We start from the raw sequence: 24,837 nt of genomic DNA, 5'->3' as shown, positions 1-24,837 counted from the left end.
ACACAGTTATTCGTAAATAGTAGTTAATCATTAATAGTCATCATTCATTAATAGTTTTCTATTTCTAAAACTATTTAGAAAACTACAGAGAAAAAGTTTGGGAAGAATTTGAGGCTTACCGGTAGTCATCTTTGCAGCCCTCTTTGTTTGTTACACGCTCTCGCAGACGGTGAAGCTTCCGATGAAGTTCTGGAGGACTGAGCTAATGACTGTGAGATGATCATGTATATATTCGCTTTACAATGCTTGGCGAGAATCAAAAAAAAAAAAAAAAAAAGTTGATTGGCGCCGAAAAGTCTGATATTGACGATTGGACAAAACTGGTGGTGATGTAACTCCCGTGGGGATACCTCCCTACACGGGAACTCTACCAAACAACAGGTTCAGGCGATATAACTCATGTTAAGAATGTTTTTCTCCAGGAGGGCCTCCAGGTCTCCACGGGATTTAAGCTTCTTCAGTTACACACCTCGGACACCGGAAGACAACGTAGGCCCCTAAATTTCTTACTTGAGGCCACCAACTCTTTTCTCTTTTCTTCTGAACCACAGTGTTAGGGTTCTAACAGTCTAACTTTCTCCAATAGTTTTCTCTTCTCTAGTTTTCACAAATGTTTCACAAAATGTTTGTTCTGTGGAAGGTTTCTGTTCTGTGTTGTTTCTTTCTTCACAGCCTTCTTCAGTCACACACACCATTCTCGGTTTGATCAGTTTCAACACACCCTAGTCATTGGAAGACATCGTAGCCGACAACATAGGCCCCTCACTGGAAGATTCTTCCCGCTGATAGAGAATCAGCTCCCCCGTCTTGTAACGGAACACATACCCAAAACTCCCTGTTTGACTATAAGGCTCCAAAGACCATTCTTGCTGCAAAGGCTCAGAAGGTGACGCCTGAGAACGCTGTACAAACACCGTGGATTTTTCAACTACTTTTCCACACAATTCTCTTATAACGGTCACAGCCGTCTCACCAATCGGATGTAGAACTACTCATGTTGTCCACAGATGGCTATGCCAGGACTATGGCAAAACTGTTTTGTAACTGTTTTGTAACTGTTGCCCTTCCTTTTTAAAAAAAGGCGGGAAAGGGAGAAAGGCCGGAAAGGCCGGAAAGGCAGGAAAGGAGGGGGGGGGGGGGGGAACAGGTGTGGGCGGGTTCAGGGAAAGGTCAACCTGTCACTTTGACAAGAAGTACCCCATTTCTCTCTCTACTGGCTGGCCAGAGGCGGTTCCCGTAAAAGCAGAAGATGCAAAAAGTGTTATTAAATTTTTGATTAATCAATATATACCAACACATGGTTTCCCCAAACGAATTAGGCCTGACAATGGAACTCATTTTAAGAATAAAGATTTACAAGAAGTAGAGAAGGCGTTAGGCGAAGGTAGAAAGAATGAATCAAACACTGAAGAGCAAAATTGGCAACATAGGTGCTCACAGTGGAATGAAATGGACACAGGCGCTTCCAATTGCCTTGATGTCAGTAAGAAGCTCTGTTAGCTCCCGAACAGGATTCACCCCCTTTGAGCTCGAGAGGGGTGTTCCCTTTCCGGGACCAGAAGCAGAAAATCCATTGGCTAGCCCAGCACCTTTTATAAAATATAAATCTTATTTTGATCAACTAAAGGCAACTCTCTCAGTTTTTTCCCAACAGGCAACTTCAGCAACCACATCCAGTGAGGATCCAGGAATTCCACATACAGCTGAGTGGGTCCTCCTGAGAGTCATCAAGAGAAAGTGGTCGGAGCCTAGGTGGACTGGTCCCTTTGAGGTGGTAGAGCGGACCTTACATGCTGTCCGCCTGAAGGGCAAAGGTGACACCTGGTATCACTGGAATCAATGTACCCCAGCAGGTAATTCACAGAGAACGCTTGGACAGATCCGGGAACATCTAAAGAAGATGGCACCATGATTAAACTTCTATTATTCTTGATTACAGCAAAGGGAGCGGTCAATGAATTGTTAGTATTGGCCTAGCTTAGGCTAGGCCAAAAGGGGGATTGAAGAGAATTATTTTATCTTATTAGCATGTGTTATACTATATGTTTTTGTTTTATGTTACAGTTAATTTAGAAGTTAGGGATAGTATATAATCTTTAGTAGGAATACACATAAGCAAGTCAGTTGACCCTTCCTTGACATGAATACTGCTTATACAGTTGGAGCCAGGCAGACAGGAAATGGTAGACCCCCATCGTAAAACATGACAGCATAATTTACTGGTGATTGATAAGTTCCTGGACAGGAATAAGACATCTGATCTGGCCATCTGAGAAGACAATGGAGAAGGACTGCACCAACACCAAATGAGGCAGGAAGAAGAAGATGAAGTCACCCAAGAAGAAAGACTGGATTGGACTGAATTAGCATCAATAATTACATATGTCTTTCTATAAAAGACTGGGCCAAGGGATAGTTAGGTTGTCAGACTTCATGCCCTGACAATTGACTTTGTTGTTTGTAGGGTTATGAACTGGCCCGGAGCTCTGTAATATTTGTATCTTGAATTGATTCTATGTGCTAAATACATTTTGAAATTGGCATTTGTTTACTTGAAGTCTTCATTTAAAAGAACACGCGGATTGGCAGTGACACACGGAGGTATTGCAATCCAACAAAAGGTACTTCGAAGTCTGGTCTCAACTTGTGGTGAACTTTGTTGGTGCGCCTGCCTGAGTACACTTCTGAAGACTCCAGTAAGTATTCGATGACATTTGACAGGAGTGGGTTCTGTGGGAACACTGACACATGTTCTACCTCAACACCGTAAGTCAGAACTAGATCAAGGGTGTGGTTGAAGCCATGATTGGTTTATCTGTTGAAGGAAACCAACTGGGATTTGCACAAAAGAGATCTCATATTTAATAGTCCACATTTAAATGTGGTGTTAGTTCCTCTAATTTGTGCTTTGGTATTACGGTAATTTTAATAAGATTATGGTGATTGACCGCTCCCCTGCTCTGTGCTTGGTGAACTTTTAACTGTGGAACAGAGACTACCTCTATAGTGTTAAATATGTTATTGTTGGTGGATGAGGGTTCTATGGAAACAGCAGAGAGGTGTGTAAGACTATAACTCTGCATCCTAGTCTGGACCCTGGTTTGTCAGGTGGGTCTAATAAAATTGGCCAAGTTACTAGAAATGAGAGAGGCACCATCCCGAGTGGGATGGACACCATCTCTCCTAATCAGACCAGGTTTTCCCCAAAAACTGTTCCAATTGTCTACAAAGGACACCTGGTTTTTGGGGCACCACCGTGACAGTCAGCGACGAAGCGATGACATGCGACTAAACATTTCATCGCTGGCCAGATTGGGGAGGGGACCAGAGAATGATACGGAGTCCGACATCGTTTTTACGTAATTTCGGTGACCTCTGACTGACGAAGCCAGGTGTCGTTTGCTCCGACGTGAATAACAACTTTACTGAATTTACATTTACTTCTCACCAGCAGCTTTAAATTGGCTTCAATGTCTCCCGCTCTGGCCCCCGGAATGCACTTAACTATGGTTGGTGGAGTCGGCTTCACGTAGCGCAAAAGAGAGTCACTAATTACCAGAGTCGGTTTCTCAGCGGGTATGTCGCCGGGTGGGGAAAAACAGTTAGCCACGGAAAGCGGTTGGTGGTGCACCATTGCCTTTGGTTTGGGCTACGCTTCCTGCGAACCGTCACCCAGCTGCCCTGGCTAGCCAGCTGCCGCTGGGGGACAGCTACCTTTTGCTACGCTAGGCAGCGCCGCAGCAGCTACCTTCTCCTGGCTACCTAACACAACTCCAGACAACTCCAGGCTGTGGAACCGTATCCCAAGATCACTAAGTCTCGCCTCCACAGCCATTAATAAACTCCACCTTCTGCATCTATTCCCTTTACTAAAAGAGGCAGAAGACTAACTAAACATTTAACACACTGAACAGACACAGACACCAGGTGAAACAGAAGGTGAGGCCATGCTAGTGCCAATGATGCTCATGATTAGCAGAGTTCTGTATTTGTTTAATATGAATTATTTCTCCTTTATCGTCATCGAGTAACTAGAATTTCCCGAGTATTTAATTTTAAATAAAGTGAATCCAACACACTCAGACAGGAAGTGACAAAATGCGTTACCAAACGGAAGCAGCAAGAAAATTTAAGGGAGCTGACAATGAATTTGTAGTATTGGCCTAGCTTAGGCTAGGTCAAAAGGGGGAATTGAAGAGAACTTTCTGTGTTTTGTATATGTTTCTGTTTTATATTAAAATTACTTTAGATGTTAGGGATAATATAATCATTCGTAAGTGTAATAAAGTTAAGCAGTCAGTTGACCCTTCCATGACATGACTGTTGTTTAGATAACTGTAATCAGTGGAGACGGTCAGGCTGAACGTGTTAAACGACCCATCGTAAAACTGGACAGCATAGTTTACTGGTGTTGATAAGTTCATCTGCAAGAAAAATGTGAGCTTTGACCTGGCTATATGGGAAACATTTGGCATTTTTCTTCAAAAATACCCTCTTGTCAGGTTGGAGTTAAAAAACAACGGAGAACAAGGACTGTGCCAGCATTCAATGGGACTGGAAGGAGAAAACTTGGTCATCCAAACAGAGGACAACATCAGACTGGATTAGCGTCAAAGATCTGACTATTTGTTTCTATAAAAGACTGGGTCATGGGATAGTTAGGTTGTCAGACTTCATGCCCTGACAATTTACTTTGTTATTGTAGGGTTTTGAACTGGCCCGGAGCTCTGTATTATTTGAATTTTTAATTAATTCTATTTGCTAAATACATTTTAAAATTGGCATTTTTCTTCTTAAAGTCTTCATTCAGAGAACACACGGATCGGCAGTGACACACGTGAAGGTATTGCGATCCAACTATCTATCTCTATATATCTATAGATATATAGATATCTCTCTCTCTCTCTCTCTCTCTCTATATATATATATATATATATATATATATATTATATATATATATATTGCTCACAAAAATTAAAGGAGCACTTTAAAGAAACACATTAGATACATCAGATCTCAATATGAAGTTGGATATCTATACAAATAACGACAGGGCAGTGTCTTAGGAACAAAAGGATGCCAAGTCTTTTAATGGAAATAAAAGTTTTCAGCCTACAGAGGGCTCAATTGTGTAGACACCATAAAATCAGAGTGAAATGAAGATGTGGCAGGCTAGTCCATTTTTTCCAAAACTTAATTTCTGCAACTCAAAATCCTTTTCAGTATCTTGTGTGGCCCCCACGAGCTTGTATGCATGCTTGACAAAGTTGCGGCATGCTCCTAATGAGACGACGGATGGTGTCTTGTGGCATTTCCTCCCAGATCTGTGTGAGGGCAACTGGAGGTGTGTTTGGGTCTAGGATTAACGAATAACTTCGGAGTGATAAATTGCTGCCAGTCCCCCTCCTCAACCAGTAACACGAGGAATATAAGAATTAAGATGGGTAGGAGGAGTAGTTTTGTTTAAGCTAACATACTCCTCCTCCTGAAGCCAGGTCTGTTAGACAACATAACTTAATGTGATGATCCACTATCAGGTCATCCACTAAGAGGGATTTGCACAAAAGAGATCTAATATTTAATAGTCCACATTTAATTGTTTAGCCCCTACTGGGCTTCCACCTAATCATGGTGGAGGGGTTTGCATGTCCCACTGATCATAGGAGCTCCGTTGTCTGGAGCTTTATGCCACTGGTAGGGCCACCCATGGCAAACAGGTCCTAGGTGAGGGATCAGACAAAGCATAGCCCAGGACCCCCCAATGATGAAAAAGATTATTGGTCCCAAGTTTCCCTTGCCCGGATGCAGGTAACCGGGGCCCCCTCCTGGAGCCAGGCCTGGGGCAGGGTACGTTGGTGAGCGCCTGGTGGCCGGACGTCTGCCCATGGAGTCCGTCCCGGCACAGCCCGAAGAGGCGACATGGGACCCCCTTCCTGTGGGCTCACCACCTGCAGGAGGGGCGAAGGGGGTCTGGTGCATTGTGTGTTGGGTAGCGGCCAAAGGCAGGGACCTTGGCGGTCTGATCCCCGGCTGCATAAACTGGCTCTAGGGACATGGAATGTCACCTCTCTGGTGGGAAAGGAGCCTGAGCTGGTGCACGAGGTTGAGAAGTTCCGACTAGATATAGTCGGCCTCACCTCAATGCATAGCAAGGGCTCTGGAACCAGTCTTCTCGAGAGGGGTTGGACTCTCTACCACTCTGGAGTTGCCAATGGTGAGAGGCCATGGGCAGGGGTGGCAATCCTTGTTGCTCACCGGCTCAGTGGCTGTATATTGGAGTTTACCCCGGTGAATGAGAAGGTAGCCTCCTTTCGCCTTCGGGTGGGGGTACGGATCCTGACTTGCTTGTGCCTATGGCCCAAACAGCAGTTCAGCGTATCAACCCTTTTTGGAGTCCTTAGAGGGAGTGGTGGAGAGTGCTCCTTCTGGGGGGCTCCCTCGTCCTCCTGGGTGACTTCAGTGCTTACCTTGGCAGCGACAGTGTGACCTGGAGAGATGTGATTGGGAAGAACAGCCCCCCTGATCTGAACCCGAGTGGTGTTTTGTTATTGGACTTCTGTGCTCGTCTCAGATTGTCCATAACAAACACCTTGTTCAGGCATAAAGGCGTCCATATGTGCACTTGGCACCAGTACCCCTTAGGATTGATGATCGACTTTGTGGTCGTGTCATCGGGGGGGATTCCGGACAGACCCGGCAGACACAAACGTATTGTGAGGGTCTGCTGAGAACACCTGGCAGAGTCTCCTGTCAGAAGGAGCTTTAATTCACATATCCAGGAGAGCTGTGACCATGTCCTGGGGGAGTCAGTGGACATTGAGTCCGAGTGGACCATGTTCCATGCCTCCATTGTTGAGGTGGCTGACCGGTGCTGTGGCTGCAAGGTGGTTGGTGCCTGTCATGGCGGCAATCCCCGAACCCGCTGTTGGACACCAGCGGTGAGAGATGCCGTCAGGCTGAAGAAGGAGTCGTATCAGGCCTTATTGGCCTGTGGGACTCCTGAGGCAGCAGAAAGATACCAGCAGGCCAAGCGGAGTGCAGCAACAGCGGTTGCCGAAGCAAAGACTTGGCCATGGGAAGAGTTCGGTGAGGCCATGGAGATTTTTTAATCCCACCAACATGCCTTCCAATGAGAAAGGGGACCTAGGGACAGGCTCTCGTATCTCCGGGGCTGAAGTTGCCAAGGTAGTCAAAAAACTCCTTGGTGGCAAGGCCCCGGGGGTGGATGAGATCCACCCAGAGTTCCTTAAGGCTCTGGATGTTGTAGGGCTGTCGTGGTTGACTTGACTCTGCAACATCGCATGGACATCGGGGGCGGTGCCACTGGATTGGCAGATCGGGGTGGTAGTCCCTCTTTTTAAGAAGGGGGACCGGAGGGCATGTTCCCACTATAGGGGCATCACACTCGTCAGCCTCCCTGGTAAGGTCTATTCAGGGGTACTGGAGCGGAGGGTCCGCCGGATAGTCGAACCTCGGATTCAGGAGGAGCAATGTGGTTTTCGTCCGGGGCGTGGAACGGTGGACCAGCTCTACCCCCTCAGTAGGGTCTTCAAGGGTGCATGGGAGTTTGTCCAAACAGTCCACATGTGTTTTGTGGACTTGGAGAAGGCATTCGACCGTGTCCCTCGGGGGGTCCTGTGGAGGGTCCTCCGAGAGTATGGGGTGCCAGGCCCCCTGATAAGGGCCATCCGCTTCCTGTACGATCGGTGTCAGAGTTTGGTCCGCATTGCTGGCAGTAAATCAAACTCGTTTCCAGTGATGGTTGGTCCCTGCCAGGGCTGCCCTTTGTCACCAATTCTGTTCATAACTTTTATGGACAGAATTTCTAGGTGCAGTTATGGTGTTGAGGGGGTCCAGTTTGGTGACCTCAGGATTGGGTCTCTGCTCTTTGCAGATGATGTGGTCCTGTTGGCGTCATCGGCCCGTGACCTCCAACGATCACCAGTCAATCTTCATTCCAACCCTCACCTATGGTCATGAGCTTTGGGTAATGATTGAAAGAACAAGATCACTGGTACAAGCGGCCGAAATGAGCTTCATCCCTAGGGTGGCTGCTCTCTCTCTTAGAGATAGGGTGAGAAGCTCTGCCATCCGGGAGGAGCTCGGAGTAGAGACGCTGCTCCTCCACGTTGAGAGGAGCCAGATGAGGTGGCTTGGGCATCTAGATAGGATGCCCCCTGTACTCCTCCCTGGTGAGGTGTTCAGGGCATGTCCCTCCAGTAAGAGGCCCCCGGGACACCTAGGACACGTTGGAGAGACTATGTCTCTCAACTGGTCGGAACGCCTGGGGATCCCCCGGTTGAGCTGGAAGAAGTAGCTGGGGAGAGGGAAGTCTGGGCCTTTTTTTATGGCTCCATAGTTTTTGTTTCACTGAAGCATGTCATCAAGTATCATGTCAAACACTAACTGTTTCAGTTTCAGGTGTATTGCTATGTCTGAAAACACTATAGAATTAACAACTGAAGGCTTTTATTTAGCCTTCAGTTGTTAATTCTATTAATTTTTTTTGAACGCATAGTTTTTGTTTCACTGAAGCATGTCATCAAATATCATCTCAAAGACTAACTGTTTCAGTTTCAGGTGTAATGTTATGTCTATAGAAGAATATGTGTTATTTGTGGATGACTTAAGGAAATGAGTAAAATTATGGCATAAAAAATGCAGGCACTGTATTTGATCACATGCCCAGTTCACATAAAAATGTGAATACACTAGGTTTGTCCATTATTTAACATATGCCCAATGTACATGTCATACTAACAGGAGTTTCTAGACAAGAAAGTAATATAACTGAAGAAATGAGATTTTAATGTTCCCAAAGGTTTTTCCAACCCTATAGAGTGATTCAGAGATGAATTTCCAGAAATATTAAAGTTGTAAATGATCATTTTTGTCAGTTTGTGACTATATGGTTGCTGTATGTGTGCAACATTTAGGCAATGTCTGCTCATATGCTTTCTAACAAGAGTAGGAAGAATGTAGTCCAACCTACAATCAGTGATGATGACACGGAGGAAGATGATAATGTGGCAGATCCTGATAATACCTACCCAACAACCAGGACATTCCAGGCCAAAGTGACACTGATCCCACTATGAAGAAAAATGGATTGAACCTATAATGGAGGTGCTCCACAGTGTGGATGACAACAATGATGAATGTAACGTGCAGCCACCACTACAAGCCTAGACGCCAAGAATATTTAGTAAGTTGGTGCTCTGGCCAACCACCTGGCACAAAGTTGACCTGAACAACACAGCCCTTCCTGAATACCAGGCCTGCGCCCCTGACAACATTGAAATTGCCTTTTAAGTTCTTTATGAGATACTTTGATGCCCAAATTATCAGTCATGTAAAATACCAAACTACTACATTGCTTCAACACCACTTTCACCACCAATGACGATTAAAAAAAAAAGGCCTTTCCGGTCATTGTCAAAAGTACGGTGATCATTGAGCAGATCCCTTGCGCCACCTCATTTCTTCAAAGTCTGGCCACTGTCCAGTTCCCTTTACTACATCCTACAGGAATAAGCCACTGACCCCAAACAGTCTGTACATGAGGGGATGGTTGGCTATAAAGGTAAAACAGGTAGAAACCTGAGGCAGGATATCAAACACAACCCAGACAAGTAGGGTTTTAGGATCATGTAGGTTGGTAGGCTCCAGCAAGTCCACAGCCATCTTGGCTAACAACGTTTTTACCAACATGGAGCTAATGCACCCTCTTAAAGGTAACTAGAGTTATACTGTTTATGGTGACAGGTGTCTGTATCAGCACTTATATTTTATTGTTCTAAAAGGGCCTTCCTAGTGTTGAAACATGTTTTTGCTGTACTGTATTTGGCAAATGATTAAATATGGTAACTTTGATCACTTTGATTTTCTACAAGAATTTGAAAAAAAATGATAAAGAAATTGTATTTTGACCTATAGAGTGCCCTATAAATGGCTAATATATTAATATGAGGAATACTCATTTAATGAGTTAATGTACAAAAACAGGTGGCTTGTCTTTAAGGGTCAGTTTTTCTGTTGTAGTTGTGTTTCTGCCTTTGCAAATTAGAAGATTTTGTGTCACAATGATGTGCATTGTAGAAAAACAATCTGGTTTTGAAAATGTCGACAAACGTGTAACTGCACATTGTTACATTGCTGTTTTCACCTACAAATATAAGCCAAAGCTTTTCAAAAGCTGGCAAATAATTATAACAGTAAATAAAGATAAATCATTGTAAATATTAAGGGGGAAAAAATCAGGAATTCAGATGTAAATGTGCAGACAAATGGAAGTCCTTGTTAAAAATGCAGTGACATGGCCACAAATGAACAGACTCCTGTCCAAATGACTCAATAAATCTAAAATGTGAGCAGTGACTCACACTACTCAGACAGCTGAGTAGATTGTATTCTATTGGGTAATTGCAATTTTCTGAAAATGGGGTTTTGTCCCAAAATGCACTTTCTTTCATGGAGTATCAATTTGCTACACATTACCATGATCTAAAACTGTAACATGCCCCTATCACAGTACTTGAAATACCAAAGTAGATTTTTAAATGCTAATGTGCCTGAACATGTATTATTTAACAGGGTGGTTAATTATTTATATGCTTTTTCCAGCAAGGCTATCAGAATCCCACTAGATTTCATGAGAAAATAATGCTTAGAGATAGCTGCAGAAGGCAATCTGTAATTGACTATTCATGCTAGACCATTTTTATTCAGGACTAAAACTTGCTTTACTATTTTCTGGCAGTTTGAGGTACTCTTCCTGCTTAAAATTGAGTACAGCAATACCATATCAACATAGTAACACGCTGCTTCAGCTCAGTGGCTCTATGATCAAATAAAAATGTCATTTCTTTTATTTTTTGCAGCTTTCAAGAACTTTATGTGATATGACTCAACATTTCTAATATACTCTTATGAGAAGCTGCATAAACAATAACCCAGTATGTCATCTTTGGTTCATGCTGAGAAACTAAGATGCACAAGCTAAGGCTGAGAGAAAATGTCAAAATGAGTGGGATGTTAAAGGCCCGTTTGGTGTTCAAAAACTTTAAAAAATAACAATTTTCTTCATTTTCAACTCTAAACTGCTCCTTTCTGCAAGTATAACCAGATACGCTTCGGTAAATGTAAGATTGCCCAGCAGTCATTTGTAACGTCAGAACATGTGACCAGTAAACTCCAGCCCAGTGAGCAGTAAAGACCAGTGTGCTCTGAGCTTCTGATGACCAGGTCATTGCATCACACACACATGTGCACTACAGTTGGAAACAAATCAAATTCAAGTTAAATTGGCTCATTGTAGGGTTAATACTATTTTATTTTCTGAAATAAACCTCTGTCAAGACCTGACTGAGTTACTCACCAAGGGATAGACCTGGCATTACAATCTGTGTTGATGTGATTCAAAACCAAACCAGCTCAATTTAATAACACAATACATCAGACAGAGCATGTGTATGATTACGATATTTTGTCAGAATGCAAGCCACACAGGTTAACAACTCCCAGAGAATTATACCAAAATGTTCTTGCTCTCTTGCTCCAACTAGCCATGTTACTATTACACAAGACTGTATTAAAATATTCATCAAACCACTCTGGACAAGATCTGTATGCTGTTGAGTGTTGAGGAAGAATATGTTACAAGCTCCTTACTAACTTACTGGCTACTGCAGGCTTTAAAGTTGTTAAAATATATGACTGCTTTTATGTTTCTAATAATTTGTATGCTCAGCCTGATTGGTACATGTTCATACGGCTAAGCATGCACACAGTAATGGCTTTATCAGTTGCTGACTTTTTACACTGTGCAGGCACGTCCTTTATTAAACCAAACATGCATGTCTCGCATTAGAGCCAGTCTGTGTTGAGGTGACTGTGACTAAGTGCATAAAGGTAACCAAAAAAGACTGGATTTCTGGAAAGCCATACCTTAAGCGCACACTTAAATGTCCAAACAGGAATCTCCATTTAAGGTTTACTGTTTAATTTATAAAAGTGACCAAAGCACTTTAGATGGCAGGAACATTTGTTTATTGCTTGAGTAATGGTATTATTCAGTGGGAGAGCATGTTGACTTATTGGGGACTTGCATTTGACATGACTGAAGACGAACCAGCAAAAATCCCACTGTGTTTATCTACTTGACTGTTTTAATTATCTCCTAATCTCAAGAAGTCTGCCAACAGAAAAGGTGAACGCCACTATATACAGAGAGAGAGGAGATCAGAGAAATCCAACATTAACTATGCAAGGTCACTGCGTGCATTAAAAAATCATAGAAGAAGCACCATGCTCATGACAAATGACTCAAGGCTTCCAAATGAGCAGGGGATCAAGAGAGAACTGCAGGAGCAGAAGCTTATTTTATGTGTACCTATGAGTATGATACCACAGTATGGAATTCATGCCCAGGACATTGCAAGCATCTCTGTGTATATTATCATGAGTGCTGCCAACTGACATATTCAATGCAACAATGCATACAGAGGAAGAAATAAAAGAACAGTACAGTGGATTGATATCTAAAATTGCACCATGCAGCAGATTTATGATGTGTCAGTGTTATTCTGCATTAATGAAAAACATGATGAAGAGAGAGTGCTTCATTACTACAGATTTCCACAACCTTTGTGTGCAAGAGGCTATACAGTAGTCTACTGTATAGCCTGTCTACTGTTGGAGATGTAGCTCTCAGATTCCAAATGTGGGTTTCCCTCTTTTCTAACAATTTCCCCCCTACCTATATCTCCATCCTTTTATATGCAGACAGCAGAAAGCGTGCTGTGAAGACACCCTTTTCAGTGATCTGATGAGAAACCAGCATATGTCAATTCTGGCAAGTCCAGCCCAGTGGACAGTGTTACCGACCATCTCTCTGGGTGTCTGACGGAAGTAGCATGCCCAGACTTGTCGGGAGGGTGCTAACATTTTACTGTTTATTTAAACCATACAACATAGATGTGCACCAAAATACATTTGTACTTCAGCACTAGCTTATCACAACGGATTTGACAAGTTAGATTGCCATTGAAGCTATTTTCATCCTTTAGTGCTGTTTTTGTTGGGGTCCAGGGTTGTACCTGTTTGTCCTGCAGGGGGCGTTGTGGAGCTCGATTGGCGGCAGCTGGCACTGCAAGCAGGCGCACCTGTAGGCAATTTACATCCTGCTGCCTACTTAAGGAGGGTGCGCCTGCCTATCAGGGGCAGAGAGTTAGTTTGTTTTTCCATTGTGGAACCTAACAGAACACTCTGGCCAGCGTGAACCTGGTGGCTTAGGACACAGTGGTGCAGCAGACCCAACCCCTCACCCCCTTTTTATTTATTTTTTTTTACCTCCTTTGTGGTTTCTGTCCTGCCCACCTGGATAGGTCTTGTAGGGTGCCAGGAGGTGCCTGTTGAGGGGGAGGTAATGTTGGGGTCCAGGGTTGTGCCTGGTTTGTCCTGCAGGGGGCGTTGTGGAGCTTGATTGGCAGCAGCTGGCACTGCAGGCAGGTGCACCTGTAGGCAATTTACATCCTGCTGCCTAATTAAGGAGGGTGCGCATGCCTATCAGGGGCAGAGTGTTGGTTTGTTTTTCCATTGTTGAGTGTTGGTTGGCTTCGTGGGAGTGTTGTGGAGTATTGTGGCTTTGCTTGGTCCTTCTTCCCTGCATGTTTGAGGTCTTCACGCCAATTGCTGGACCGGAGAAGTGCAGGACCTGTTCTCTGTAGTACAGGGGGGCTGCTTCTGTTGGAGGACTCACCTGTGGACCTGTGAAGTGCTGACGTTGACTCCCATGCTCCCTGCAGTCCTGGAAGACTGCTTCTGTTCCTGGGTTCTCTGCAGTTCTGGAGGACTGCTTCTGTTCCTGGGTTCTCTGCAGTCCTGGAGGAATACTTTTGTTCCTGCAGTCCAGGAGGACTGCCTCTATCTTCCTTGTGTTCCCCCCCCGTAAATAAAACTCTTTGGGACCCTCTTACCACCGTGTCATGGCTTGCTCTCGGGTTCTGTTAAAAACCGAAAACCAGTAAAAACAGTAATTATTTTTTTCATTTTTTGATGTGCTTCTGTACACTGCAGGCATATTGGGCCCGACTCACCAATATGTTCTTACGAATCTTCTTAGATTCTTTCTTAAGTTGTCCTTAAGTTTTTTTTAAGAAAACCCTACGTCGGATTCATCAACGCGTTCGTAAGCCCCAGAATTGTTCGCAGCTGTGTTCTTAGATTGATGAATGCCATCTGTTCGTAAGTTGAAAGCGCGTGCCAGGTGAGTCTAATTAACATACGATTAGCATAAGTCACCGCCCACTAATGCCCATAAAAGGAACTGCAGCAGGACCCTGTAGACGGAGCAAAAAGCAGCAAAATGCCCAAAGCTTGCCTCTCCACGCCTGATTTCTGACGCCGTGTTGAACAATCAAGAAAGGATGGCTAACACGCTTGATAAAATTGCCTCAACCCTGATGACTATAGCCAACACGCTTAAAGAAATCAACGAGAATGTAAAAAAAAAAAAGTGTAAAAGCTGTGCTCGGATTGTGACAATAATGCATTTTATTCACAAACGGGCTATTAATCGCGCTCGAACGTGAACCGCGTGCCTGCAGTCTGGCCCCATCATTGCGTCAGGACGCACATCCTCACGGGGTTGTGGCTCTGTGTCCACATCCAGCGCCCCTTTAACATGCCGATGGTGCGTTCAATGGTGGAGCGACTGCGCGCATGCATCTGATTGAATAAAACTCCTGTGGAGTCTGAGGGTTGGTCAGTGGTGTCAACAACCAGGGCATATCCTCGATCCCCTAATAAAATAAATCAAGATAAAATCAAATAAAAAGACAGTTTTGGCATGGTTTCCAATTTGGTTGATTAATGTTTAGTCATTGGCACATTTACGTAATTTTAAAATTCTCCGTAAATCACCAAAAATAGGAAATAAACAAATAAATAAATATGACAGAATTATCATTGTAATATTGAATTTTATTGAACTGCACAAGAGAAGAAAACACAACCATGCCAACATGTCGGCACTGAAATGTGCGCAAGAGTACTCCTGAGTGTTCGTAGGATTTGTTCTTACCTACGAATAAATCCAGGATAAGAAGAAATTGGTGAATGCCACAATCTTCATCAACTGTTCGTAAGTGGGACTTAAGGACAAATTTGTTCGTAAGAACGCTTCGTGAATCTGGCCCATTGTTTAGATTCCAAACTTATTGTATTTAAATGTAATATTTATTTCAGGTGTACAATACTTGGATAGATGCTAAATGTGACTGAAATAGGTTTGTGGAGGCTGCACAACCATTAGAAATGATCAGACCCGAGCTTCCTAGACCCCCATTCAAACTGAATATATTTACTATAATGGTATCCAACATAGCACAAATATCATGTGTGATTGAAATAAGCCATAACATGCCTGTTTTTGCATCGGTAGCAAAGGCGTTGTGCAGTGCCAGAAACTAGTAGTCTAACATTCAGAACTGGAGCGGAGAAAATCTCACCATGGGGCTGAATTAATATCTAAATTATTATATAATATATTTTTTTCAATTATATTTAAAAACATTTTTTTCCAAATAGATCTTTCCTCGTCTTCCAGAGCTGCAAAATAATTCAACTATTTCCCAGAGCCTTTTCAAATTGGTTGTTGTGCTTGAGTCTGTTCTCAAAGGAAAAACATTTTCGAGTATATTTTTGCTCTCCTCAAAATGGGGTGGAACATGGGAAGTAAAGAAAAAATAAAGCAGAATTACTTAAAAACTTAATTCAATATATTTCAGGCTAAATGTTTTCGTCACATTAGACAGGCATTTTCCTACTCCAGTAACAGTGTTGTTAAGATACTAAATGTAATTTTCCTGTTTTGCATTGGCAAAATGGCAATCGAGCAATCTTAGTGTTTTCGCTTTATGAGAGGCGGCATCTCTCCATACGCGCAAGGACAACTGTTGCGCGGCGGCTGCCCCGGACTACCAGGAGAGGGCGGCCATCTTCCACACCTACTGCCGCGACAAGATAACCGCGCCCAGCCACATTACTAACATGGATGAGATCCCTCCGACTTTTAACATCCCTTTGACCCACAATGTGGAGAAAAAGGGATCGGCACGGTGGCGATACGCACAACGGGGCACGAGAAGTCATCGTTCACCGTGGTTCTCGGCTGCCACGGAAACGGACAGAGCGCTGGATGACGGAAGGCGAACACTCCTTCACAAAGACTATGAGGCAGCGGCGGGCAAGTTATGCCACCATATGCGGGTGGATAGTAGACGCATGGGCTATGATACCGTCTTCATGTATTGTAAGAGCTTTCACAAAATCAACGCTGAACCGGAACCGGTCGGTGAGTCCAATTCAGATGATTAAGAAGAGGAATTCGGCATGTTGGACATTGAAATAGTGCAGCTGTTCAATTCAGATACAGAAGATGAAAACTTTGATGGTTTTGAGGCGGAAGAATGAATATTTTGTTCAATAAATGTGTCGAAACTCACTGTTTTACTTCCGTTGTCAGTTTTTACTGTATGTTTCAGCATGCGCCTAATAATACGGTGCGCCTTATGTATGTTTTAAATACAGAAATGGCACCCATAACTGAGACTGCGCCTTTTAATACAGTGCGCCTTATGGTCCTGAAAATACGGTATTTGTCAACAGTTTTCAAGCACATGTGATAGTGACTATTGGGCAGTGGCGGGCCGTGCATTTCACACCTAGGCCTTCAGTGGTGCTCCGTCTGAATCAATAAAACGTCCACTGCAGGTACAGCTGCGACACACATTAAAAAAAGCATAAAAAATAACCTGATAAGATAGTTGTTGCTTAGCCACCAGCTTTTGCCGAAAAACACAGCGGAAAAAGCCTCCAGGGATCAGGGAAAAAATATAAAAACATTGAAGACCAGATTCTATCACTGTTTCCAAAGTTAAAGGTTGAACAAATGATAAGCCATGTGTCTCAGTATCAAGAAGTAATTGTAGTGGAGATGTCACACTGATACTGATCTGGCCAATACAATCTAAACATGTGCGATGATGCCTTACCTTAAATAGGCGGAGTATGTTGGCCACCATGATGGAGACAGAACTGGAAGAGGCACCTTCGACCCTCTCTGGTTTGGTGATGATTGGCGAGCCTCCTCCCAGACATTTGACATCTGTGCTGTCCTTCTCAATCAGAGCCTGAACAAAAGTCAGTGATTGCTCCAAAGCATGAGTGTCCCTGGAGCAGGTATCAAGAATGCGTGACCCAAGTGTGATATTAGGCAGTAGATTATTGTCATTATTAATGCGGTCAAGGGCAAAGAGCATGGCCTCCAGTCTGTGTATGCCCTTCTCTTTTTTTAAGCTCCCCGCATGGTTTTCCATCATGGCCCCTGGCATGCACTGGGAAGAGCCCTCCTAAGGAGATATCTCCATCAATGCGGATGGAGTTCAGATGTGTGTGTCCTGGTCCCTTAGGTTTGGTAGTGTCTGCTGATTTAAGGGTACTGCTAAGAAACAAGAGCAGCAGCAGTGATACAGTCAGGTTGTTTTGTTGAGAGCCGGTCTGGTCTGGTCTATACACCGGTGGCTGGAACATGACCACACAGAATAACAAACCCTGGAACTAGAAAACAAGAAGTCTGAAATTACTTTAGGATAGACAGAGGATTATTTTCAATGTCTCTTGAAAGGACTAGTAGAGAAAAGACACTGTCTCATGTCTTTCATCTTTTAGAAGGATTCACTAAATGCAAAATTAGAGCCAGTCTCTTCCAGTGGTAGTAGCTCCTTTGTTCTCCACTTTTTCCATCCCTTCAATCCAGCATCCCACCACATAAGTAGGCAGCAGCTCTTCAGCCTGCCGTTATTCACAGGCTTGTCTATGGAGATCCTTTACTTCAGGCATTCAGATGAACAAGGGTGAATGATAAGCTTTTTCTCACTTTCTTCCCCCTCCTTCTGTGTTCTTTTCCTCTTCACCTCAATCAGAAGTTTTTAATCTCCCTGGTCCTCCTGGACAGGGATTTGGTATATGTCAAACCCTCAGGCTTGGTTAGGTCCATAGGCTTCAGAGTGAAATCCTACAGATGAAAAAGAGAAGACATGTGAGTAAACTCACAGAAAAAAATAACAAAACATAAAAAGCATTTATATTTGTAGGGAGCCATTCAGTGCCTCAATACTTTTTTTTTCTTAGCTCTTTTTTACTATAGTATACGTGAATGGAAAGGCAGACATGCTCCCAAACTATTATTTTCTTATATAGCTTGTACAGAAGGAAGTACATGCCCCCAGGGCGTGTTCCCGTAATGCTCAGGGGAGTTGTAAATGATGTAGTTGAAAGAAGGAAGCACAGATACAAGCACATATGTGAAATAAAAGATGTTCAGGTGTGTTTGTGTGGCAATTCTATGTGATATTTGCGCTATGAAAGTATTTTTCATTGCTTCTATTTTGAAAGTGACATCAAATGGAATCAACTTTTTAAATGTTATCCTCTGTTATCCTGTATGTGCTGTGTAGTTATGACTTTGCATGGCTGCTACCTTGCAAAAGAAATCTCTGAGCGCAACAGGAACCTCCGGTTGAATATGCGATGTGGTCTAAAAATACCATCAAAATTCACCCAATCATTGATTATACCCGCTAATCTATTTTAATCCGAACAACTCTGCTCTTTGTCTGTATCTGCTTTTCTATATCCTCTGTCAGCATTGAAAATTATTTTCAAATTCAACAGCTACAGAAAAAAATGTTTAGTTTATTTAATACTATTTTATTTTTTACTATATATTTTCACAAGTTCCCAATATTTAACAGGGTGCTGAAAACAAAAGCGGGAAGCTGCTGCACGGCACCTGGGAGAATGAGGTGAAAGGAGAGATTCACAAATGAGGTCACCAATCGTCTGATCACTCAGAATGGTAAGTTTCACTATAACTTCTCTCATCACAGCAACCTGTCTGTCGTCATCACAGCAAGCTGTCTGGTTTGGTTCCTTAGAAGATGTGATGTAAGATTGAAGGTTGTTTTGACCGCTGTCTCTCTCTCTCTCTGAAACTGTCACTCATATTTTCCAGGAGATTACAGAAAAAGAATGTTGCTGAATTAAATTAGCTTTGAAATGTTTTTTGAGTTTTCATTTTCTTTTCTTGTGATCAATAAAGCCAAGTCTAGTTGATGATATGAGTTTTGTCATTTGTATTTGAAATCTAAGTATAATATAATTACCGGTAATATTGATATAAGATAATTAATATTTTCAGCATCCATGTAGTTTAAGTGAACAATTGCAGTATTCATGTTTTAATCACTGCCAAATCATGCATAATCCATCCAAGTTTAATGAGCAAGATTTTGAACGGACCTGCATTAAAAGATAAAGATGAAAAAGATGAAGTGATTCAATTCTAAAGTTAGCCGCTGTATAAATAGTGTATTTTTGTATGTGTTTCTGTGCTCTGTGCCCGCCCTCTCCTCTCCTCTCCTCTCCTCTCCTCTCCTCTCCTCTCCTCTCCTCTCCTCTCCTCTCCTCTCCTCTCTAGCCAGCCTGCCATCAGCAGGAGGGTCCCCCTACACGAGCCTGGTCCTGCTCAAGGTTTCTTCCTGTTGTTGAGAATTGTCTTTATCTTGTTATGTGTTTCACCATATGTTTCTGTCTTCTCTTAGAAGTTAGGCAAGGTAGACTCATTGGTAAATATAATAAAGAGCAGAGACATTCCATTTGCAGGATTGTTGTTTGTTCTATTGTTATCTCAGGAGCCAGTCAGGCAGGGGGTGTCAAACACTCATTGTAAATGCGACATCAGGGGGGTTGATGATCACATTTGCATGAAGAATGAGATCTGGCTACCTGGGAAAACAATGGAAAAGAAGAACCCTACCAACACCGCAGGGGACTGGAGGAAGAGGACGAGGACATCTCAGCGGGGGATCTGTATTGGATTGCATGGACATTGTGAATTTGCATGTGTGTGACTATAAAGGACTGGGCCAAGGGACAGTTAGGTGGTCAGACTTCGTGCCCTGACGATTAACTCTGTTGTTGTTAGGGTTATGAACTGGCCCGGAGCTCTGTAATATTTGTATCTGGAATTGGTTCTATTGTCAAATACATTTCGAAATTGGTACTTTTCTTCTCGGAGTCTTCATTCAACGAACACGCGGATCGGCAGCTACATACGGGAGGTATTGCGATCCAACAATTTGGTGACCCCGACGTGATGAAGAGAGAAGTCATCTGAGGCAGAGAATTCAACAACGGTCACTTCGGAGGACAACTGACGACAAAGGGATCCCTAATAAAGGTAAGCAGACACCTGTTTAATCAAGCTCTGCATATTGGCAATTTCCAAAAATTTGTCGTCACTGTCAATTGAAGTGTCCTAGTTATAAATTCCAGATACAAATATTGAAACGACTGAAATAAGTACGGTTAGAGTCCGTAAATAAGTACGGTTAGAGTCCGTTAAGAATTACGGTTAGAGTCCGGAAAATAGACGGTTAGAGTCCGGAAGTACTGTTGAGAAAACAGGGAATAGACGGTTAGAGTAAACCGTAACTAGTACAGTGCTGTATTGCTGTATGCAGTGCACTGTATATCAAAAAGAATTGGGTTTGGACTCGGAGTGCAGTTGACGGGACGGACACTCCCGACGCCCGAGATTTGTGTTTTTGTGTGGGTTGGAAAAGTGCCAGAGTGAACGTGAATTAAAAGGCTCTTTGTCCTTGGGAATTAACCCCCAGAGTGGAACCGGATCAAAGACGTTTGATCTAGAAGCTTGTTTTACTGAGGCATTGAGTTGACCGTTGGAGTCATTCACATTCAATCTCACTTGGGAGCATAGTTAAAGATGGAACTGGAATGTGGTAAATTGTGCTGGGATAAGGGAGAATGTTCTCCCTATCCTCGGTCTGTGGAAGAACAGTGGAAGTGGACTCTTGATCAGGTGGTGAGTGGCATCAAAGAAGAGGACAGGGAGAGAGAATTGGATGCAATAAAAAAGTTGTGGAAGGAAGCTCAGAAGCAGAAGATACTTCCCCCTCCAGAGGTGAAGGTTAATTTAGCTGAAGCATTGTGTAAGTGGGAGTCAGAAATTCACACTAGATTACAAGATCATTTGGATAATCCAAAATTAGGGTTTATAGCAGGAAAATCATGGAAAAAACAGGGTAAGGAGTTAGAAGATAAGCGTCGAAGGATACATGTTGTGGCTGTGGCATGTGCAGCGGTGCACTATTTCAGATCTGGGAGGGTCACACGAGTGCCCAATGTAGAGAAGCCTTTATTAAAAGATCTAAACCAGACACTGACACTTAACACCACTCTTTACCCATCATTACCTACTACCTCTTCCCCACCCCCATATCAATTGCCAATTTTGACTATTAACAGTGGTCAGTTAGATGTGGACAGAGATGAAGAACTGGAGGAGTTACGTGAGACAGTGTGTGAACTTTGGAGACAGGTTAGAAGGATCAAACAGAGACAGAAAGAGGTTGGAGATAAGTTAGGAAAAAATGAATTTAGAGAGGAAGTTCAGGTGGGTTGCCCTAAAATCTCCCAACAAACTATATTTAAAAAACAGGACAGTCAAAAATCTACATTAAATATCTTTAAAACACTTAGCAATCATATAAAACAAGCGAAAAGAGTTGATCCCTCAGGAGGATTTGCCAGGGCTGAGCGCAGGGAGGAGAAGGCAAGATTGATTTATGGCAGTGATAAAGAGGATAGTGAGAATAAGACAGACACCTTCAAACTTCCGGCTACATTTATTGGGGAATTGGAGCATCAGGAGCATGTTCATCCTCAGACAGAATTATATGAAAAGGATCAGGGTTCAAGTATGGGGAATTGTGAATTAGAATTATGGGAAGAGAGTGAGTGTGAGTATAGAGGTGAACCGTTGACAGGGGCCATAAATAATGAGGAGGTGGGTCAAATACACACGCAGAGTAAGGGGCCCGTTTCAGGAATGCCGCAGCTACAGGCCCCTCTGATACAGAAAAGAGGAGGACAGGAACCGGTATATATTCCATTTGCAATTACAGACATCAATTGTTTAGTGGATAAGATGCCCCCACCCGCAGAGGGAGGCGGCAAGTGGATGTCCAGACTTTTTAGCTTAACACAGAGCATGCAGCTGGTGATGGGAGACTTTAGAGGAATTCTAGGGAGACAAGTCTCTCTCTGGGATTTGGATAAAGTTGAGGTAGCAGCAGGCATTAAAGATAGACCTAATGCTGCACGTTTTGGGCCTTGTGCAACCAGGGTTGGTGAAGCTATGAGACAGGTATTTCCAATATCTCCAGGAGCAATGCAGAATTTAAGATTTAAGTGGGAGGAAAGTGAGTCGGCACATGGATTCCTTACGAGGTGTAAAGAGGAATGGATGTGTGCCACAGGGTGCCATCCTGGTTCAGATAATCTACACACCACTTTGTTCCATCAGGCCATAATTTTAGGACTTCCACAGTTAGTGAAAGAAGCCATGGAAGGAAATCCTGACCTTCCAGGCAGCACGGCAGATGTCTGGGAGAGACATCTTTCACACCACATCAACACATTTAAAGCTAAACAACAGGGAAAGAAAGAGGAGGTGATGACAGCCCAGGAACAGCTCCTAAAAATACAGTTAGATGAAGCACTGAAAAAGCTTAATGATAAACAAAAGGAAGAGAAACAGATGGTTCAGCAGTTTCCTCGGCAGGTGCAGCCAGATCAGTTATGTCCGCAACAGGATTTTGCTCTGATAAACCCGTATTGGGCCAGTCCAAGGGGAGGCATGTGTGGGAGACACGGCAGGCAGGGATACGGCTTGATAGGCGGGTACTTAGGCCGGGATCAGTGTCATGCCTGCAAAGGGTATGGTCATTGGCAAAGGGACTGCCCATATCACAACTACCCGGAGGTACCAGGCAGTGTTACATTTAGTGATGGGTTATGCTCTGACGGTACTTACAACACATAGTGTGGTATCACTGGTCAGCTCAGCAGCATTCACCATGACCTCACTTAGACAGACCAGGATGGACAAGATTTTAACTGCACCACACATAACATACACACATAACATACACACATGAAGGGATAAATATGGCAGGGTTTAACACAGCATCAGGCTCACCTATAAAACATGAAGTAGAGATGAGGCAACTGACACGGGCACTCGTGGAACCAGCGGAGGTCACAGTCGTAAAATGCAAAGGTCACGGCAAGGAGAACTCTTTAGAGGGAAAAGGTAATGAGGCGGCAGATCAGGCAGCAAGGAAGGCAGCAGGTTATAAACCAAGTTTCAGTTTGTTGATGGCAGAGAAAACGGTTCAGGAAATTCTTCCAAGATACGACAGGGAAAGAATAGGTTGTGATCAAGAAGAAGCTCCTCCACATAAAAAAAAACAGTTTGGAAGGAAAAGGGGGGCTGTGGAAGTTGAAGGAATTTGGCGGATCCCAGACGGCAGACCTGTTCTCCCGCCCGGTCTGTTAGATGCCGCTCTGGAAGAGGCCCACGGCCTGACACACTGCGGGAAACCACGAATGATGCAGAGAATAAAGTTTCCAGTTGCCCCAATGGGCAAGAAAATTATATATTTCACTGATATGTTAGATAGGGTCAACAGGTTCCGATACCTCTTGGTTGCAGTGGATGCATACACTGGCTGGCCAGAGGCGGTTCCCGTAAAAACAGAAGATGCAAAAAGCGTTATTAAATTTTTGATTAATCCGGCACATGGTTTCCCAAACAAATTAGATTTGACAATGGAACTCATTTTAAGAATAGAGATTTACAATCCATAGGCCAGCCCAGCACTTTTATGAAATGTAGATTTTATTTTGGTCAACTAAAAACGACTCTCTCAGTTTTCTCCCAACAGGCAACCTCTGTAACCAGTCAGTAAGGATCCAGGAATTCCACACACAGCTGAGTGGGTTCTTCTGAGAGTCATCAAGCAAAGTGGTCAGGGCACAGGTGGACGGGCCACTTTGAAGTTGCAGAGCGAACATTACTTGTTAACCCTAACATACTAACACCCTAACACATTAACCCTAACACTGGTATTATTGGAATCAATGTACCCCAGCAGGTAATTCACAGAGAACGCTTGGACGGATCGAGGAACATCTAAAGAAGATGGCACCATGATTAAACGTCTATTATTCTTCATTACATCAAGAGGAGTTGTCAATGAATTGTTTGTATTGGCCTAGCTTAGGCTAGGCCAAAAGGGGGATTGTTGAGAATTGTCTTTATCTTGTTATGTGTTTCACCATATGTTTCTGTCTTCTCTTAGAAGTTAGGCAAGGTAGACTCATTGGTAAATATAATAAAGAGCAGAGACATTCCATTTGCAGGATTGTTGTTTGTTCTATTGTTATCTCAGGAGCCAGTCAGGCAGGGGGTGTCAAACACTCATTGTAAATGCGACATCAGGGGGGTTGATGATCACATTTGCATGAAGAATGAGATCTGGCTACCTGGGAAAACAATGGAAAAGAAGAACCCTACCAACACCGCAGGGGACTGGAGGAAGAGGACGAGGACATCTCAGCGGGGGATCTGGATTGGATTGCATGGACATTGTGAATTTGCATGTGTGTGACTATAAAGGACTGGGCCAAGGGATAGTTAGGTGGTCAGACTTCGTGCCCTGACGATTAACTCTGTTGTTGTTAGGGTTATGAACTGGCCCGGAGCTCTGTAATATTTGTATCTGGAATTGGTTCTATTGTCAAATACATTTCGAAATTGGTACTTTTCTTCTCGAAGTCTTCATTCAACGAACACGCGGATCGGCAGCTACATACGGGAGGTATTGCAATCCAACACTGTTAAAGGGG

At 43.4% G+C, this 24,837-nt stretch overlaps 1 protein-coding gene and 1 long non-coding RNA gene across 2 annotated transcripts in view; both read left to right on the top strand.

Moving 5' to 3' along the window:
• LOC130524190 (uncharacterized) overlaps nt 1-24,619 on the top strand; it is a 43,505-nt gene extending 18,886 nt beyond the window's left edge. The window contains exon 2 of the mRNA XM_057030042.1: nt 20,303-24,619. Within this exon, the coding sequence (XP_056886022.1) occupies nt 20,849-22,969 (2,121 nt within the window). The 5' untranslated portion in view covers nt 20,303-20,848 and the 3' untranslated portion in view covers nt 22,970-24,619. The remainder of the gene's footprint in view (nt 1-20,302) is intronic.
• LOC130524192 (uncharacterized) lies at nt 1,213-24,619 on the top strand. Its single transcript, XR_008950083.1, has 2 exons — nt 1,213-1,260; nt 23,700-24,619. It is a non-coding gene; the product is annotated as an uncharacterized LOC130524192 (long non-coding RNA).
• Nucleotides 24,620-24,837: the final 218 nt, after the last annotated feature.

Source organism: Takifugu flavidus, chromosome 4 (genome assembly GCF_003711565.1).
Source record: "Takifugu flavidus isolate HTHZ2018 chromosome 4, ASM371156v2, whole genome shotgun sequence".
Lineage (NCBI taxonomy): Eukaryota > Metazoa > Chordata > Actinopteri > Tetraodontiformes > Tetraodontidae > Takifugu > Takifugu flavidus.
Note: the sequence above shows the minus strand (reverse complement) of the source record. Positions and strands in the feature narration are given on the sequence as shown.